General features: G+C 48.1%; 1 protein-coding gene across 1 annotated transcript in view; it reads right to left on the bottom strand.

Annotated features, from left to right (window-relative positions):
* LOC136627997 (glutathione S-transferase theta-1-like) overlaps positions 1–14,619 on the bottom strand; it is a 36,881-nt gene extending 22,262 nt beyond the window's left edge. Inside the window, exons 1-2 of the mRNA XM_066603556.1 lie at positions 14,505–14,619; positions 9,364–9,451 (exon numbers count right to left, since the gene is read on the bottom strand). Coding sequence (XP_066459653.1) covers positions 9,364–9,451; positions 14,505–14,619 — 203 coding nt within the window. The remainder of the gene's footprint in view (positions 1–9,363; positions 9,452–14,504) is intronic.
* Between the last annotated feature and the right edge of the window lie 4,077 nt (positions 14,620–18,696).

Here is an 18,696-nt window from a genome sequence, read left to right as displayed (position 1 = left end):
TGCCTCCCTCCTGTGGGTGGGTATAAAGATGGATTAAAGATTGGTTATTAGTGTAGACTTGAGTAGGTAGGACTCAGTCTACATGTTATACTTGTTGGGTTCTTTAGTTAAAGGGGTTGTCCCGAGGCAGCAAGTGGGTCTATACACTTCTGCATGGCCATAATAATGCACTTTGTAATGTACATTGTGCATTAATTATGAGCCATACAGAAGTTATAAAAAGTTTTATACTTACCTGCTCCGTTGCTGGCGTCCTCGTCTCCATGGTGCCGACTAATTTTCGCCCTCCGATGGCCAAATTAGCCGCGCTTGCGCAGTCCGGGTCTTCTCCTCTTCTCTATGGGGCTCCGTGTAGCTCCGCCCCGTCACGTGCCGATTCCAGCCAATCAGGAGGCTGGAATCGGCAATGGACCGCACAGAAGCCCTGCGGTCCATGAAGACAGAGGATCCCGGCGGCCATCTTCAGCAGGTGAGTATGAAGACGCCGGACCGCCGGGATTCAGGTAAGCGCTGTGCGGGTGGTTTTTTTAACCCCTGCATCGGGGTTGTCTCGTGCCGAACCGGGGGGGGGGTGGGGGTGGGGGGGGGGTTGGGGGTTTAAAAAAAAAAAAAACCCGTTTCGGCACGGGACAACCCCTTTAATATTTATAAGGTGACCCCGTTTAAAATAATGCCACAGCCTTCCAAATCCATGCTGGCATCTGTGTTTTCATTTCAGGTATATGTTTAGATATTAATATAGAGCATAAGATTCCATGAAAGTGAATGATAAGCGCTCAGTTTAAATGGAACTTCAATGTAAGCCATCCGCACAAAGAAAAAAAACCAAAAACCAACAAACTGCCATTTTCCTTTCGCTTACGGCATTTGCAATTTGTTCAGGAAAAGGTGTTTTTCCATAGCATGCTATGGATGGCATTTGCTGCCGATCCGTGGTGCGGACGCCCGCCGCAAAAATCCATCTGTGTGCAGGCGCCCTAAAAGGGGGCACTATTGTTACGTTTGGTCACTACTACCAAGGGGGCATCTATACCAATTGAGGGCACCATTATGCTGTGTTACACAAAACGATTATCATACAAACGAGTGAAAATGAAGGATAATTGTTCAGCTTAAATGTAAGCCAACGTCTGAACAACAAGCGCTCGATTCTCGTTCGTTTTTCAGTTTCAACTAGCATAAACATCAGCTCATGCCTTCATTGGGCAGTTTAAGCGCTGATCTTCAGTCTAAAACACTCCACCCGAGCGCGAACAAGCTGGTGATGATGTCCGGCTCACTCTGGCAAACAAGAATAGTGGGATTACTAAGTAAAGACACTAAAAAAGAGGCCACAATACTGAGTGGAGACACTGCTGAATAAGGGCACAGATACCAAGATGGGGGTATTCTTCTGAAGTGTGGGGGCACCATTACTGATTTGAGGGAGCCATAACTAAGTTCAGCACACAGGCGACATTAGTACCTTAAAAGGGCACACAAAAAGGTGATTATACCAACCCGATTATCGGGTTATCTCCGCGACAGCACCACTTGATAGCCTCCTCCTGGTTGGACAGGAACACAGAGATTAAAAGCTCCCCCCTCTCCCACCTTCCTCAGTGGTTTCTAACAAATTGCTTGGGGGGGGGTTTGCTTAACTTAACTGGTATTTAACCCTTTACCTTCCCTAATGGAAATTATATTTCGTAACTTTTTCCTAGTACTTCTTTAAATCTATATCTTTTTTTTTGGGGGGGGGGGGGTTTACAGGTGCTGTCATGGAGACTCCTGAAAACCCGATCAGATAGGTATAAAAAGAAAAAAAAAAAAACAAAAAAAAAAAAACACCTTTTTCCCCAGTCATCTCCACGACAGCAATACTTGGGACGTACCAACTAAAATTTTTTAGGGTCGGATTGCTGCCGAGAGGACCTTATCTCCAAAACGCCATGTCCTCGTCCAGCTGCACCTGTACCCTACAATGCTTAACAAGTGTGCGGCTTCTTCCAAACTGCAGCCTTGCATATTTGTTCAACAGATGCTGAACTATGCTCAGCCCATGAAGACACTACTGCCCTTGTGGAGTGGGCTTTAAGAACAGAGGGGACTTCGTTTCCTAGGGCCCTATAGGGTTCTGCAATGGCCAGGCGAATCTACCTGGCTATGGAGCTTTTTAACGCTTTGTTCCCTTTAGTTGGGCCAAAGAACTGGACGAACAAATTGTCGCCTCGTCTCCAGTGACTTGTGGTGTTAATATAACTCAGGACCACTCTGACATCCAGAAAATTTAGGGCTTTTCCCCCCCTTGTCCTTAGGTTTAGCGAAGAATGAGGGGATCACTACATTCTGAGCTCTATGGAAGGGTGACACCACCTTTGGCATAAAGGCAGGGTCTGATTTGAAGACTAAATTTGTGTCGGTGATTTTAAGGAACGGGTGGCAGATAGAGAGGGCCTGTAGTTCACTAACCCGTCTTGCTGAGGTAATGGCCACCAGGAAGACTGTCTTGATTGTGAACATTCTTATTGAAAGCGATTTGACTGGTTCTGCTGACATAGCTTTCAGGACCCAATTTAGATTCCAGTCCGGAAATATATTTGTGGGCCTGGGTCGTAACCTATCTGCTGCTGTCAGGAATCTGCTAATCCACCTGCTCTCTGATAACTTGGTGTCGAATAGAGCACTAAGGGCTGCTATCTGAACTCTTAAGGTGCTTGGAGAGAGTCCCATATCCAGGCCCTCCTGCAAGAACTCCAGGATTAAGGGGGTGTCCGAAAAGGAACCCCGGGATTCTCTTCTCTGCCTCCACCACGAGATAAACTTCCTCCAGACTTTTTGGTAAATAAGGTTGGTTGTTCTCTTCCTACTCGACATTAGGGTCCGGATTACTTTCTCAGAGAACCCTCTTCCTCTCAGTGTGGATTCTTCAAGATCCATGGTGTTTAGGTGGAGTTTGTCTATATTCGGGTAGCTCAGAGGTCCCTGCGTCAGTAGATCTGCCTGAGCAGGGAAGAGGACTGGGTCCTGGATGCTTATTGCTCTTAGAAGACCGAACCAGCTCCTCCTCAGCCAGAAGGGGGCCACTAGACTCAGCGTGCATCTCTGGGATCTGAAGTATTGCAACACTCTTGGAATCAACGGTATTGGAGGAAAGGCATAAACAAGCTTTCTGCTCCAATTCTGACTCAGGGTGTCTACCGCTGTTGGCTGGTCCCCTGGTCTGAGGGAGAAGAAGTTCTTCACCTTGGCGTCCTCTTTGGTTGCAAACAGATCTAGTTGTGGGGGTCCCCACCTGTCCGTCAGGACTCGGAACGCCTCCTCAGATAGAGACCACTCTCCTAGGTCTATACGCCTTCTGCTGAGGAAATTGCCCTCTGGTTCAGCGACCCTTTTAGATGTGTTGCCGAGATTGAGAGGCCTCTGCCCTCTGCCCAGCGGAAGATTTTTTGTGAGATGCCCTGTAGGGCTGGTGACCTTGTTCCCCCTTGGTGCCAGATGTGGGCAACCGCTGTGGTATTGTCCGACAGGATTTTTACGTGTTGTTTACCGAGTCCCCCAGCTGTTGGAGGGCCTTCCAAACTGCCTGGAGTTCTCTGTAATTTGATGACTGACCTCTTATCTCCTGCGGCCAGAGACCTTGTAGAAGTTGGTCTCCCACGTGCGCCCCCCCCTCCCCCAGGCACTTGCGTCTGTCGTGATGTATGTGGCTGGGTTCTGAATCCAGTGGACTCCCCTTCGCAGGTTCACTGGGGACGTCCACCAGAGCAGGGATATCTTCACCGAGTTCTTGATTCGTATTTTTGTTCCTAGTGAGGACTGTCTTCTGTCCCAGACTGGAAAAACTGCATTCTGCAGGGGTCTGGTATGTGCTTGGGCCCATGCTACCCCAGGGATGCAGGATGTCAGGCTCCCTAGGAGGGCCATGGCCTCACAGACTGTACATGACCTCCTCTGTAGAAAAGTCCTGACTAGCTGAAGGATCTTCTGTATTTTTATCTCAGAAAGAGAGAAGCATTGAGTCTGAGTCGAGTGTTATGCCCAAGAATACCTTCATCCCTACCTACACCCAAGAAAGCCTTTTCTCTGCTGGGATCTAAGCTGTATTTCTCCCAGTTTACTATCCAACTTAGGAATTAGAGCAGATCGAGAACCATCACCAGGTGTTCCGCTAAGAGCTCTCTGGACCCTGCTACGATCAGAATGTCGTCCAGATAAGGCATTATTAGGATTGATCTTTGCCTTAGGTAGGCTGCTACCTCTGCCATGATCTTTGTAAAAATTTGTGGCGCTGAGGAAATCCCAAAGGGAAGGCATCTGAACTGAAGATGAGTTGTTCTTCTGCCCATGTCTAGTGTGAATCTCAGGTACTTCTGAGAATCCCGGTGGATCCGCAGATGAAAGTACGCATCCTTTAGATCTACAGACGCCATATAGGCTCCCTTTGGTATCAGCTTCACTGTTGAGGAGATTGACTCCATCTTGAACTTCCGATATCTGATAAAGGCATTCAGGGGTTTTAAGTTAATTATCGTTCGTGACTTTCCGCATGGTTTCCTTATCAGAAAGAGTCTGGAGTAGTGACCCTGGGTCTCTTCATTCGGAGGTACAAAAGATACTGCGTTTGAATGTAGCAAGTCCCGGACGCTCTGTTGGAGTAGGTGTAGTTGTGCTGAGCCTGCTGTGGTAACATTTCATTTTGGGGAGGGACCCCAGTTCTATTTGGTATCCCTGCTGTAGGACCTCTGGGATCCATTATTATTTTCATCTCTGGAAACCCCTTCTTCCCGTCGGATGCCTTCTTGAGAATTTTGTCGAGATCTGGGCCAAAGAGAAATTGGCCATAGAATGGGAGCGAGCACAATTTCTTTCTTGAGGCTAGATCGCCCAACCAGAATTTTAGCCATAAAACTCTTCTGGCTGAATTGGACAGGGCTGTCGCCTTTGCTGAGAGCTTTACCGTCTCCGCTGACGTGTCTGCCAGAAAATTTGTGGCCATCTTCAGAATAGGGAGAGAATTTATAATCTGCTCACTTGGTGTATTGTTAGATATATGGAGCTCCAGCTACTCTAGGGCAGGGTTGTTCTTTTTGTCACCTTGGCCATCGGGACATCCACTCTGGGTATCTCCTCCCAGCTTGCTCACACCTCCTCGAACGGGTATCGCCTTTTAACGCCCCTAGAGGAGAAGGATCCCACGTCAGGTTTTTTCCATTCCTTTTGTATTAGCTTGGAAATGTTACTATGGACTGGGAAGGTATGTCTGCGTCTTTCCCCTAATCCCCCGAAAATCTCATCCTGGATTGTACGCGGCTCTCTGGGTTCCTCCATTTTGAGGGTGGCCCTCACTGATTTAATGAGCTCTGCTAAATCCTCCTGATGAAATAGATATTTTTTGTAATCCTCTTCATCTGAGGACTCTTTGGGTGCTGGTTCTTCCAGCTCTGTCCTGATCAAGCTTCTTTCAGAGTCTGAATATCCTTCTAGGCTATACGACCTTTTCTGGCGCTTAGCCCTGGATGCCCCTGCCGGCGGCGCTATTTGCGATGTCAGAGCTGACCGCACTTCCTCCTTGACCAGCTTTCTGACATCTTCTAGGAATCCCCCTGATTCCTCTTTAACCAGTCTGGCTACGCGTGCCTTGCATAGAGTCCTCTCATACGTGGCTGTCAGCCTTTTTCCACACACTGCGCATTTTTTTGAGTTTTGGTCTGGGACGGTAAGGATGCAATATTTCAACATGCTACAAATGGACCTTACATGTACATTTTGCCCCATGGGCTACTTACGGCCCTCGCTGTAGCTGACGATTCAGCTATGTCCAGTGCACTCATCTAACAACCACTGCAGCAGTCACTTTGAAGCAATACATGCCAGTCTTATGGCTTACCTGTCCTGTAGATCTTCTCTCAGGCTCCTTTAATCTTTAAATTTGGCGCCTCCATGCCAAGCCCCACCGGCTTCTCACGTCCGGCGACGTGACGCGGCGCCCCCCCCCTCCGGCAAAGGGTTTCTGAGAGCACCGTGCCTGGCCCTTTGCAGCCAAAGAAGAGGTCTGCGCAGACAGAGGAGGAGAGCTAAGGCCCCCGCTTTGTACCCCCTATGGGCCGCCGCGGGAGGAACCTGGCCCAGGGGAACCACCCCATGTGGCGTCCCTGGAGCCGCTCATCAGGAAGGGAGGACAGGCTGACCCACTGCCCTCCGATACGCACGGTGAGTTCTTCATGCTGGCGTCTCTACCAGCACCTCTCAGGGATCCTGCCTCCTGGCAGGACAGGAAGACACTGAGGAAAGTGGGGAAGGGGGGAGCCTTTTAAGCTCTCGGTGTGTTCCTATCCAACCAGGAGGAGGCCATCTCAATTGGTGCTGTCGCGGAGACAACTGGGAAAACACTACTTTCAAGGGGCAACAATACGGTCTACAGCAGCGATAATCAATCAATATGCTGGGAATCACTAAGCCGACAGGGTTATCCAGACAGCTCCTGTTCAGATACACCAGGGGGTCGGAGTAGAAGCACTGTTCCGACCCCTAGGGGCCAACACACTGCATTGAAATCAGTGGGAGCTGCGCTTGTAATTGCAGCCTGGGATCCCATCAATTTCAACGAGACCTGCACTTGTGGTTACGAGTGCCAGCCACTACACAGCGCTGCTGCTCCAACCCTGGTGTATCCCGGCTGGCACTGCCTCTACTCACTCCGCCTGAAGCTCCGATGGCGCAGAGCAGTCTGTGTCTGCTGACATCTGCGCTGAAGGGAGAGGTCAGACTCTGCAGCGGTTGCCACTGGACCAGAGCTGCAGGTGGGGTGAGTGTAGTCTGTAGTGATGCTGCCCAGCCAGACGCCAATAGGGGGGCTGCTATTGGCCTCTGGCCGGGCAGCATTCTTGGGACTATTATGGGGGACATTATTACTACTGAGGCTTGCTCACATAAGCATAAGCGCATTTCAGTCAGGCAAAAACTATGCTCATGTAAACAAACCCACATAGAATAAAGGGCTCTATTCACTGCATATTACCTGTGCAAAAATTGCACCTGCAATAACAAGCACAGCTCCCATTGATTTCAGCAAGAGCTGCGCTTGCAAGTACAGGCCTCTACACAGGGGCCGGAGCAATGCTTCCACTCAGATCTTGGTGCATGTCAGCAGGCGCTGGCTGGAAAACCCCTTTGGACTTGGTACACACAGGGTGGATTTGCCATGGAATTTATGTGCGGACCCTCCATACAGATATTCCACGGCATTTACTGTAGCAGTAAAGGGGATGAGATTTCAAATAGCTCATCCACAAACTGCAGAAGAAAATCCACACAAAACCAGTGTGGAAATTGACATGTGGAATTGAATTCTGCGCATTGTCAATTTTATTGCCATTTCCATGGCAAAATTCACCTCTTCTCAATTCTGCACCAAATGGGTTTTGGAGGCAGACTATCCGCTACGGACATTTCACAGCAAGTCAGCCCCGTGTGGACCCAGCTTCAGGGTAGGTTCACACGTAGCGGAAGCGCTGCAGATTCTGAGTAGGAAAAAGTTCTGCAACATAATTCACAGCATTTCTAGAAGAGACAAAGAACCTAATTATGCACCATTGGGGTTTATTTTGACTCAAAATTAGCAGTGAATTTCAGAAGATACGATGCTCTCACCTCTGAAGTGTTTGTGCTCTTGGCACCTCCTTCACCAGGCACCCTCTAGTGAAGGTAACACCGCTGGTCAGTTGATACAGAAGTGGTCAGCGGTGCTGCACTCACTAGAGGCTGCTATGCCAGTCATATCGTGACAGGTCATGCCTCAGCCACATCCCCTTTTTACCAGGGGTTCCTTAACCCCTTAATGACGCAGACCCTCCCCCCCCCCCCCAAATTTTAATTTTTTCCTCTCCCCTTTAAAAAAAAAAAAAATCATAACTCCTTTATTTATTCATTCATCAACGTTGCTTCATGAGGGCTTGGTTTTTGCGGGACGAGTTGTTTTCAGTGGTGCCATTTAACGTACCATATAATGTACTAAAAAAACTTTTAAAAAAATTCTAAGTAGAGTAAAGTGAAGAAGAAACGACATTCCGCCATCTTTCAGTAAGTCTTGTTTCTACGGTGCACAAACTGCAGCAAAAATGACATAACTTTATTCTATGGGTCAGTATGAATACTACGATAGCAAAAACTTGTATAGTTTTATTTACTATATTACTATTTTTTTTTTTCCAAATACATTTTCTGCCGTCATTTTGTGCGCGCAATAACTTTATTTTTCCGTCGACGTAGTTAAGCAAGGGCTCATTTTTTTGCAGGATGTCCTGTAGTTTCCATTAGTACCAATTTGGAATACATACAACTTGTTGATCGCTTTTTATTGGGTTTTTTTCTGTGAGGCAGGGTGACTGAAAAAGTGCATTTCTGGCGAGGTATTTTTTCTCCTTTTTTTGGACGACGTTCACCGTGCGGGGTAAATAATGTGCTGATTTGATAGATCGGACTTTTACGGACGCGGTGATACCAAAATATGTATTTTTATTTTATGGTTTAGATTTTTTTAATTATAGATATGGCAAAAGGGGGGTTAATTTAAACTTTTATTACTGTCCCTTTTTTTTTTTTTTCAATTAATACAACTTTATTGATGTTTTTTTACTTTTCTTTTAAAGGCGTGCTCTGATTGGCTGAGACAGTCAATGAAGGGCTGTGATTGGGCATCGAGCCAGCGCCGACAACCAACCTCTATTGCTGGAGGCGGGGTTCTCAAACCTGGCCTACGGCAATAGACTTGGGAGTGCAGGGAAAGCCGGGATCAGCGGCAGAGACCAGCGGCTAGGTGAGCATTGCTTTTTTCCCCCAGCTGTGCTGAAACTGCAGCCAAAATGCTGGCATAAAGTGTGCCAACGCTGCTGAAACAGGGCGGAATCTGCAGTAAACGCAGCGTTGAAAAACGTTGCGTTTCTGCCAACGCCCTGCGTGAGGGAGGCATTAGGCTTAAGCGCCTATTAAGCATAACGACAAGTACATGATCATCAATTGCTTGAGCAAACAAGCTGGTGACGCCCCCACCAGCTCCTGCAGCCTGTTTAGACTGTGCAGCTCTTGTTGAGAATCGTTCACTTCTCGTTCACCATTCATGGGTGAAATACTGAATGATCAGTGTATAAACTGTATGATCTGGCAGACTTTGTATGGTGGCTAAACTACGCAAACGAGATCCTCACGATTCTTGTTCAGTCGTTGGCTTAAACTGAACTATTAGTGTTGACCTTCATTCAGACGATTTTGTGAATAATCATTCCACCTAAATGCACCATTAGTGGTCAGTTTGGTAAATCCCACCTGAAGTAGAGTGGACCATATTCAGATCACACATTCCCTTCAGAGTATTAGGTCCTTTACCTCTCCCCCATTGTGAAGTCTCCATCCTTGAGAGCTGGTACCTTACGAAGTGGATTCACCTTGCCAAACTCTTCACTCAAGTGTTCTCCTAAAGAAAGAGGACAAATATTATCTGCAATCATGAATGTTACCAGAAATACCACCCTGAAGGGTCACCGTGTGCAAGAAAAACCCCACAAACTTTTTTTGGAAGTCTAAAGAATTACAATGTTTGACAATATATAGAAAGACAGTAATAATAAATCTTTATTTGTATAGCGCCAACTTATTCCGCAGCACTAAAACCGCAATATAAACAAAATGAAGCAAGCACTAAATGGTGGAAGGTGACAAAAGAAGGGAAATGTCCAAATGGTTAATACAGATAGATCAGTTAAAGGGGTTGTCCCGCAGCCCAAACTGAATGCCCCCCTACCCCCCATTATTGCCTTGTAGAGTAAAAGCATCACACACACACACTACAGCATTACACATAAAACACAATATTCTGCTAACCTTTTTATTCCTTTTCTTCCCCTTATAAAGCTGGCCTGAAAAATTTTTCAAAGATGGCGCCGCTGGGTAGTTCCCATGATGCACTGCTTTCTCCCTCTCCTCAGCGTGCACGCTCCCGATGATGCTGGTCACATGACTGGAAAACCAGCGTCATTATGAGAGACGCACACTGACATGGTGAGAGCGATATCGGGCTGTGAGCGACGGCCCAATATAGCTCTCTCCCTCTGCGAGTCCCTTCACTGCTTTGAATGGAGCCAGCAGCCGCCCGGCCCCATTTAAAGCAATGGAAGAGCAGTGCAGTCTCCTGCTTCTGCTCTGACAGCTGTAGCAGGAGTTCTCTTCATCTCCCCGGCATGTCCCCTCATCACTGGACACTGGTGTAGTAGACATGATGATTAGTCAGCGTAAAACGTCTATTGATTTGTAATGAACTGGAAGTATTACGCAGCTGTAGTGATTTGACTCTATAGAGGCTAATGACTGCATAATTTCATTATGGTAGTTGCTGGACAATGGCATGGTGAAAGATGTGTGTTTTGTGACTTCAGCTCAATGTGGAGCTCTGCTGCATAAGGAAAGAGTTAAATCACAGTGCTGTATGTATTGCTTGTGTTCATCTTGGATTTTCCCCAGCCCTGCCCCCACACAGAAACTTCTTAAACAATGACTGCCACATACACTGAAATTCCTTCAGCTTGACCGCATGCTGAGGGGACAAAGTCCACACTACACTGGACTTGAGAGAAGGAGGAGAAGGAGGCTGGGAATTCTATATGACCCAGCGAATAAGAAAATGTATACGTTACTGATGTAATCTGTTAAATGCCCATAAAAGGGCAGGTATTATGTTTTTCAATAAAAGACCCGAGGCTCTTGTAACTCAAGGAAGAGCTGGTTGAGATTCAAGGCTGATGACTTGTGTCCGATTGGTTTCTTTCATTATGTGTGCACACTATACAATTAGGAAGCTACAGAATACCCTGAAATCTGCTGGAGGAAAATATTATCCAGATCACTGATGTGACAGCACTGTCCCATTGTCACAGTGTCCAGTGATGAGGGGACATGCTGGGTGTGTGTGTGTGTGTGTGTGTGTGTGTGTGTGTGTGTGTGTGGGGGGAATTGATGCTTTTGAGCCGTGGTGCTGGCGAGAGCTGCTGCGTATACCCTGGACCGCAAAAGTCCTGAATTGTACAAGACCAGATATATCAACAGGGAAAAATCTGCAATGCTTGGACAGATCCATGGGAAAAGACCCGGACGCTAAAGAACACAATTCTCTGTACTGTGGATGGTCCGCACCCCTCGCATTTGGACAGGTGCAGTACAGATTTTAGTTGTTTTTTTTTTTCCTGCAGTATTTGCAGCCCGTCTGCTATGCTAATTGCGGACGGCTTCCATTGACTTCAATAGAAGCAATCCATGCAGGAAGTGCAGTAAAAATGGAGCATGCTGCGATTGGTTTCCGCTCGTGTGCATGAACAGTCATTTTTCCATAGCATGCTATGGTGGGTTATTGCTGCGGAATCCTGAGCGGAATGCCCTCTCCGGATTCTGCAGCAAAAATCAGCTGGTGTGTGTGAGGCCTAGGCCACATTGATTTGCATTGGATTATTCAGACATTGTTTTTATCACACCAGGTCCAATGTCTGAAGCGGTCCACTGCAGTCTATGGAGTCAGACAACAAATAGCTTTATGCATATTCACAGCTTTTAGACGTTGGCAGGTGATTCCCATACATCTACGATGAGGAGCCCTAAGGCCTCATGTCCAAGGGGCAGGTCGGATTCTGCATGTGGGAGCCAGCAGTGGAATCAGACCCTGCCCGTGGCCAGAAACCCTGTCCACCTGTCCGGGTCTTCTTTTTCTGTATTGCGGACATGTGCGGAAGAGGCGGTCGGCGCATCGGCACCATATGCGCAGTACAGTTTTTTTTTAAACTCCTGTATTTCTGCAGAATCTGTGTAGTGGCCGGCGCTTGTTACTGCAGGCACGGCTCACGATTTCACTCACTACTTTTATTTTGCAGACCTATTTTAGCAGTCTATGGGAGGTACGCAAGTATGCACAATACGCTGCATAAATCCGTGCACACTGGCACCTCTTTTGGCTTAACCCCTTCCAATCCAGTGTCAGACCTCATCTAAAGGCTCCTGCCCACAAACTGATATTTGCTGTGGAATCCACTGCGGGCGTCCGTACCGCGGATCTGCAGCAAATAGCACCGGAAGTGGATTCTTCCTCCACACTTGTGGAAACCAATGAAGCCGTCCGATCCACGGCCCTTCTGCAGTGTAATTGTGGAAAGGCCGTGGTTTCTGCAGGAAAAGCAGGAGTTTTAAAATAAATTAATTTGTACTTCGCACATTTGACGGCTCGCCGTACAGACCAGCCGCAGTACAGATGAAAAGAGAACACAGCAGGTATGGCGGGCGCCGCTGCTGGCAGAGCCGGATTCCACAGCCGAATTATGCATGCAGAATCCTGCTCTGCTGTGTGCAGCCGGCCATACACTGAGATTTCTCTGCATATATCCCATGTCAGACGAGGTCTGACGCGTTTTGAACACGATGCAGGAGGGGGGCCGTCCTCGGAATTCTCTTCTGTATATTACAGAATGCAGGAGCGGTCCGATGTCAGATATCTCCTGCACGGTGGAATATAAATAGCAACTCATTTAACCCCTTAGTGACCACCCTGTCATGTTTTTACATCCTGCCGCTGTAGGGAGATCGCGATGCAATCTCCCTCCATACATCATGGGTGTCAGCTATTTCTTACAGCTGACACCCGCGGTCAACAGCCCCGACAAGCCACTTGGCAGATTGTGGCTGTTAACCCTTTAAATGCCGCTGTCAAACCTGACAGCGGCATTTAAATCCCCCAAATGATGTTCAGGGGTCCCATACAGCCCCCCGCGGTAAGATAGGGAGAGCCAGGCTGGTGTCATGGCAGCCAGGGTCCTTCTGAAAGGCTCCAGGGCTGTCATGGCAGAATGCCCATCAAGCCATCCCTGTGGGGTGGCTTTACAGACTTCCTGTCAGAAGGTCTAAATGCTATAGCATTACATCATACTGCAGGAGCGATCAAAGCATCGCTAGTTGTGGTCCCTCCTGGGGACTAAAAGAAAAAGGTAAGAATAAAGTTTTATTTAAAAAAAATTATATATATATATATATATATAGATATATATATATATATATATATATATATATATATATATATATGGCTAGCGTCAGGATAAGGTAGCAACCGGGGCGACCATGGCCAGAGACACCAGGAAATAACGCTCTTTAGTCCAGGCTCCACCTGGGTTTATTGCAGAAAAAAAAAAAAAAAACAACACAGCCCTTAACTCCTGGCCAACAGAAATGAACACCTGCTCGTCTGAGCACTTACTATACATAGACCGGCCCTGACTACTCACTTTCACTTGAAAATAGTAGTTGCTGCGCACAGCCAGTCCGGTCCTCAGACCTGCAGCGGTCTCAGCACACACCTCTCCTAGGTGTGGAGGTTAGGGGTGTCTTCCTGTTAACCTCTGACCTTCTCAGCCCCACACTGGGCTAGCCAGGCTCCTAGCTCCACTGAGCCGTCTCTCTGGCTCTCTCAGCCAACATCTCCCCAAGACCTGCAGGCCCAGGCTTTATAAGGCCTGCTACCAGCCTCACCTGGTACGTGGGAGTGGCCATCCCACCCTTCGCTTTGACCACTCCAGGAAAAGCCAGCCCGGACTATGCAGCTTGGAGCCACTGCATTATACTACAATGTGTCAGTAACCTAGTGTTACTGACACCCAAATGCTGGCTTCCTCCACCAAGCCCAGGCTGCTCGGTGACACGTATCTGTCCAAGCCACTTTGCCGGTCACTGTCTCACAATATATATCTAAATAACAAACTGCATCTGTAAAAGTCCAATCAAAGTAATGCATTATTTATTGCACACTGTGTAGATCGTCCAAAAATAAATAAAGAACGCTAGAAATGCACTCTTTTTGGGTCACCATGTTGCCAAGAAAAAAAAAAAAAAAAATCTAATAAAATGTGATCAAAATGTCATGTGTATTCAAAAATGATACCAATGGAAACTACAGGATGTAACGCACAAAATGAGCCCTCGCACAATTAGGTTGATGGAAACACTGACAGGTCTCCATGATGAGCCTAATATATACGCTCATCGCAGATAATCCCAGCATGCCACGATTTCAATCCCACAAGTGGAGAATCGCAGTCATTCTCCGCTTGTGGATGTTGGGCTACACTTTCCATGGTTAGCATGTCATGCAAGGTCTGCGGGCGATTTATCACCACGGACCTCACAATGAAAACTCGCCCATGGACAGGCAGCATTATTCCAAGGAATCTACAGTACGCATTCCAGACCCAAATAAATAAGAGCTGGGGAGCGTGTGGGTGGCAGGGAAATTGGATTTGAAAGTGTTAATAGCCATTTAAATCAGGACAAGGGTGATTCACCCACCCATCTGCTTGCACAAATACAGATATAAAGTACCCTCGTTCGCTAGCAAAAAAGTTGCACCGGAGCGCGTATGTCGCAATCTGCTTGTTAGAGCTGCCAGCTGACATACTCCGACCACAGGACCCCCACTGCCCCTCCAGCTCCCCCCTCAGACTGACCTTTGGCTAGCTGCACCACATTGTTCTTGAAGGGGATCTTGCTGGCCTTGGCGAAGAAGTAGACAGCGCAGCAGGGCGGGGAGACGAGGTCCAGGTAGAGCGCCACCTCCACCATGGTGCAGGAGCTGAGTACTGCTGTGGAGACTCCGGGAAGAGCCGCAAACCTTATAAGAGCTAGCCCTGCCCCCCCCCCACTCAAAGCCACGCCCCCCCCCCACTCAAAGCCACGCCCCCTGGCTGGTCAGCACTTACTCCGGGTCACCTTTGCTCCGCTTGCTGTCTTTTACTGCTGCCTCTTTATTTACTCAGCGAATTTGTATCCACTAACCTCTATTGTGCAAGCTTCTGGAAGGTTCCTCATGTGGAGCAGCACATTGTTCAGGGCAAGAACACAGCGGGCTACATTGTGGTCCTACCAGTCCTGGATGTTGGGCCGGATTCACACGAGCGTCATGTGTATTCAAAAATGGTACCAATTTGCGCCACTTAGCCCCGCCCCTGCCCTGCCTCCTCTCATTGCAAATAGTGCAGAGGGGCGGATAGGAGGCAGAGAGGGGGCGGGAGCTCAGTTCCTACTGCTGGCTCTTCCATCCTCCTCTCCCCTGCAGAGAGAGACAATGTATATCGGCTCCGCGTGAAAACCGAGCCGATATACATTCGTGTAAATGCACCCTGAGGCTGGTTTCACACGGCTGAGAATCTCACGCAAGTTTGGTGTGTTGCACAAAACATGCGCGAACATACATGAGCGCGCGACATGCTGTATCCACGTTCCTCAAAACGCAGCGCCCATTGTTTTCAAGAGGATAGTAAAAGACATCGTACACCGTGCGAGCTGCATGCGAGCGAGATGCGAGGTTCCCATTGAAAACAATCGGAAACACTTGCCAATCCTCTAATGTGCCGGAGGATTGCTACTTCACAGAAGGGATGGGGCGGTTTGCCAGAAAAACAACTTGCAAACTGCGTAAAAAAACACGCTGGTGAGCGCGATATTGGATCAAGTTTCTTGGTCTAAGACAGTGATGGGCAACCTTTTGAGTTTGGTGCGTCAAAATTCGCCCAAAAACCGAGCATAACTTAGGTGGTGTGTCACTTTGAGAAAAAATCCATAAACTTGCAATATTTATAGTTTAAATAACAAATATGTATAATTGTAATGCATAACTATATTTAATAAACCCATAACACCCATAGCACAGGCCCTCGCCTCTCCCAGCCTCTCCCTCACTTATCTCAGTAATGATGAACCCGCAGCGGCGACAGCACCCCCCACAGCGGCTGCCAGCAGCGACAGCGACCCCCACAGAGGCCCCCAGCATTATCTGCCCCCCACAGAGGCCCCCCAGCAGTATCTGCCCCCCACAGAGGCCCCCAGCAGTATCTGCCCCCCACAGAGGCCCCCAGCAGTATCTTCCCCGCACAGAGGCCCCCCAGCAGTATCTGCCCCCCCACAGAGGCCCCCAGCAGTATCTGCCCCCCACAGAGGCCCCCAGCAGTATCTGCCTCGCACAGAGGCCCTCCAGCAGTATCTGCCCCGCACAGAGGCCCCCCAGCAGTATCTGCCCCGCACAGAGGCCGTCCAGCAGTATCTGCCCCGCACAGAGGCCGCCCAGCAATATCTGCCCTGCACAGAGGCCCCCCAGGCAGTATCTGCCCCGCACAGAGGCCCCCCAGGCAGTATCTGCCCCGCACAGAGGCCCCCAGCATTACCTGCCCCCCACAGAGGCCCCCCAGCATTACCTGCCCCCACAGAGGCCCCCCAGCGGTGACTGCCCCCCCCCCACGAGAGTCCTGTACTTACCTTGTGGAAGCTCCGCTCCTACTGTGCCCGGCGCGCCACCACCAGCAATGATCTCTGGCGCACACTGTGACGTCAGTGTGTTGCAGGACACCTCCTCCCCCGGATGCTCTCGCGGAATCAACAGGTAGGAGACGTCGGGGGATGGGGTGAGGAGGATCCTGGCTGCACACTGACATCACAGTGTGCGCCGGGATCAGCGCTGCTAGTAGTGCTGGTTAATGAATACCAGCAGGGGAGCCACGGCCCCTGCCAGTATTCATTAACGGGGTGAGCGGCCGCGTGTCAGTGCTGACACGCGTGTCATAGGTTCGCCATCATGGGTCTAAGAGCTCCTTCACACTGGCGAGGGCAATATCGGGCCATGATTCACAGCCCGATATCGAGCTACCCACCAAGCTAAGGAGGAGGCGGAAAGAGTGATCGCCAAAGAGAGCAAAAACAACCCAAAACTATTTTTCAACTATATTAACAGCAAAAGGATTTGCAGGGAGAGCACTGGCCCTTTAACAAATAATGCAGGAGGAATCATTGAAGATGATGGAGGGAAGGCAAATCTATTAAATAGTTTCTTTTCAAGCGTATTCACAAACGAAAAAGAAATGCCACACGAGATACAGGGGAATAAAATAAACCCCTCGCAAAATATGTCATACCTAACGCAGGAGGAAGTGCGGAACAGGTTAAAGAAGATTAAAATCGATAAATCGCCAGGCCCAGATGGAATACACCCAAGGATACTAAGGGAACTAAGTGATGAAATAGCTAGGCTGCTATACCTAATATTTCTAGACACTATCAAGACCGGTGTTGTACCATTGGATTGGCGCATTGCCAACGTGGTTCCAATTTATAAAAAGGGGACCAAAAGTGAGTCTGGTAACTACAGGCTGGTAAGTCTCACCTCAGTAACAGGAAAAATTTTCGAGGGGATTCTGAGAGACGCCATCGATGAGCACCTCAAGGAGAACAAGGGTATCACTCCTCACCAGCATGGATTCATGAAGGGTCGCTCATGTCAGACAAATCTGATTAGTTTCTACGATGAAGTAAGCTTTAAGCTGGACCTGGGAGAGTCTATTGATCTCGTATATCTGGACTTCTCTAAAGCGTTTGACACCGTGCCACATAATAGGCTAATATACAAAAAGAGACAGCTCGGATTGGGTGAAAACGTGTGTAATTGGGTTAAAAATTGGCTCAATGATAGAAAGCAGAGAGTGGTAATAAATGGTTCATACTCTGATTGGGCCACAGTCACTAGTGGGGTGCCACAGGGTTCAGTATTGGGCCCCATTCTGTTTAATATATTTATCAACGACCTGATAGAGGGGCTGCACAGTAAAATATCAATATTTGCAGATGACACAAAATTATTCAATATAATTAATGCAATGGAGGACAATGTGCGGCTACAAACTGACCTGGATAAGCTGGGGGCTTGGGCAGGAAAATGGCAAATGAAGTTCAATGTTGATAAATGTAAGGTTATGCACATGGGCAGCAAGAATGGATGTTACCAATATCCACTTAATGGGGTACCGCTAGGGAAAAGCGAAATGGAAAAAGACCTGAGAGTACTAGTGGATTGTAGACTAAACTGGAGTAACCAATGCCAGACAGATGCTGCAAAGGCAAATAAAGTTTTGGGATGCATTAAAAGAGGTATAGGGGCGAAGGACGAGAACATTATCCTTCCATTATATAAGGCACTTGTCAGGCCTCACATGGAATACTGCGTACAGTTCTGGTCACCGGTGCTCAGGAAAGATGTTACGGTATTGGAGTGGGTTCAAAGAAGGGCAACTAAACTAATACATGGAATGACGGGACTGGAATACCCAGAGAGGCTATCAAAATTGGGATTATTTACTCTAGAAAAAAGAAGGTTAAGAGGCGACCAAATAACCATGTATAAGTACATAAGGGGACGATACAAGGATCTCTCCCGTGATCTGTTAATACCCAGGACTGCAAAGGTAACAAGAGGACATCCGCTACATTTAGAGGAAAGCAGGTTTCATCACCAACATAGAAAGGGGTTCTTTACTGTTAGAGCAGTTAGACTGTGGAACTCTCTGCCTGAGGAAGTGGTGATGGCAAAATCCATGGAGGAGTTTAAAAGGAGACTTGATGTCTTTCTGGAGAGGAAGGATATTATCTTCTTCTATATATATAAAAATGAATGTATGTCTGTGTGCGTGCGTGCGTGTCTGTCTGTTTGTCCTTTATGCGATACTACACCATTCATCCGATCGCCATGAAACTTTGGGAAGTTGTTGAGTACACTCCTGGGAAGATTATAGGCATAGTACAACTATCCTACGATAAATGGCGCGCGTGCGAGCGTCGTCGACAGTTACGCCCCCCCCACGTAGATCGTTCGATTTC

The sequence above is a fragment of the Eleutherodactylus coqui genome, chromosome 5 (genome assembly GCF_035609145.1).
Source record: "Eleutherodactylus coqui strain aEleCoq1 chromosome 5, aEleCoq1.hap1, whole genome shotgun sequence".
In the NCBI taxonomy this organism is placed as follows: Eukaryota; Metazoa; Chordata; class Amphibia; order Anura; family Eleutherodactylidae; genus Eleutherodactylus; species Eleutherodactylus coqui.
The sequence above is the reverse complement of the archived record's forward strand: the minus strand, read 5'-3'. Positions and strand labels throughout refer to the sequence as shown.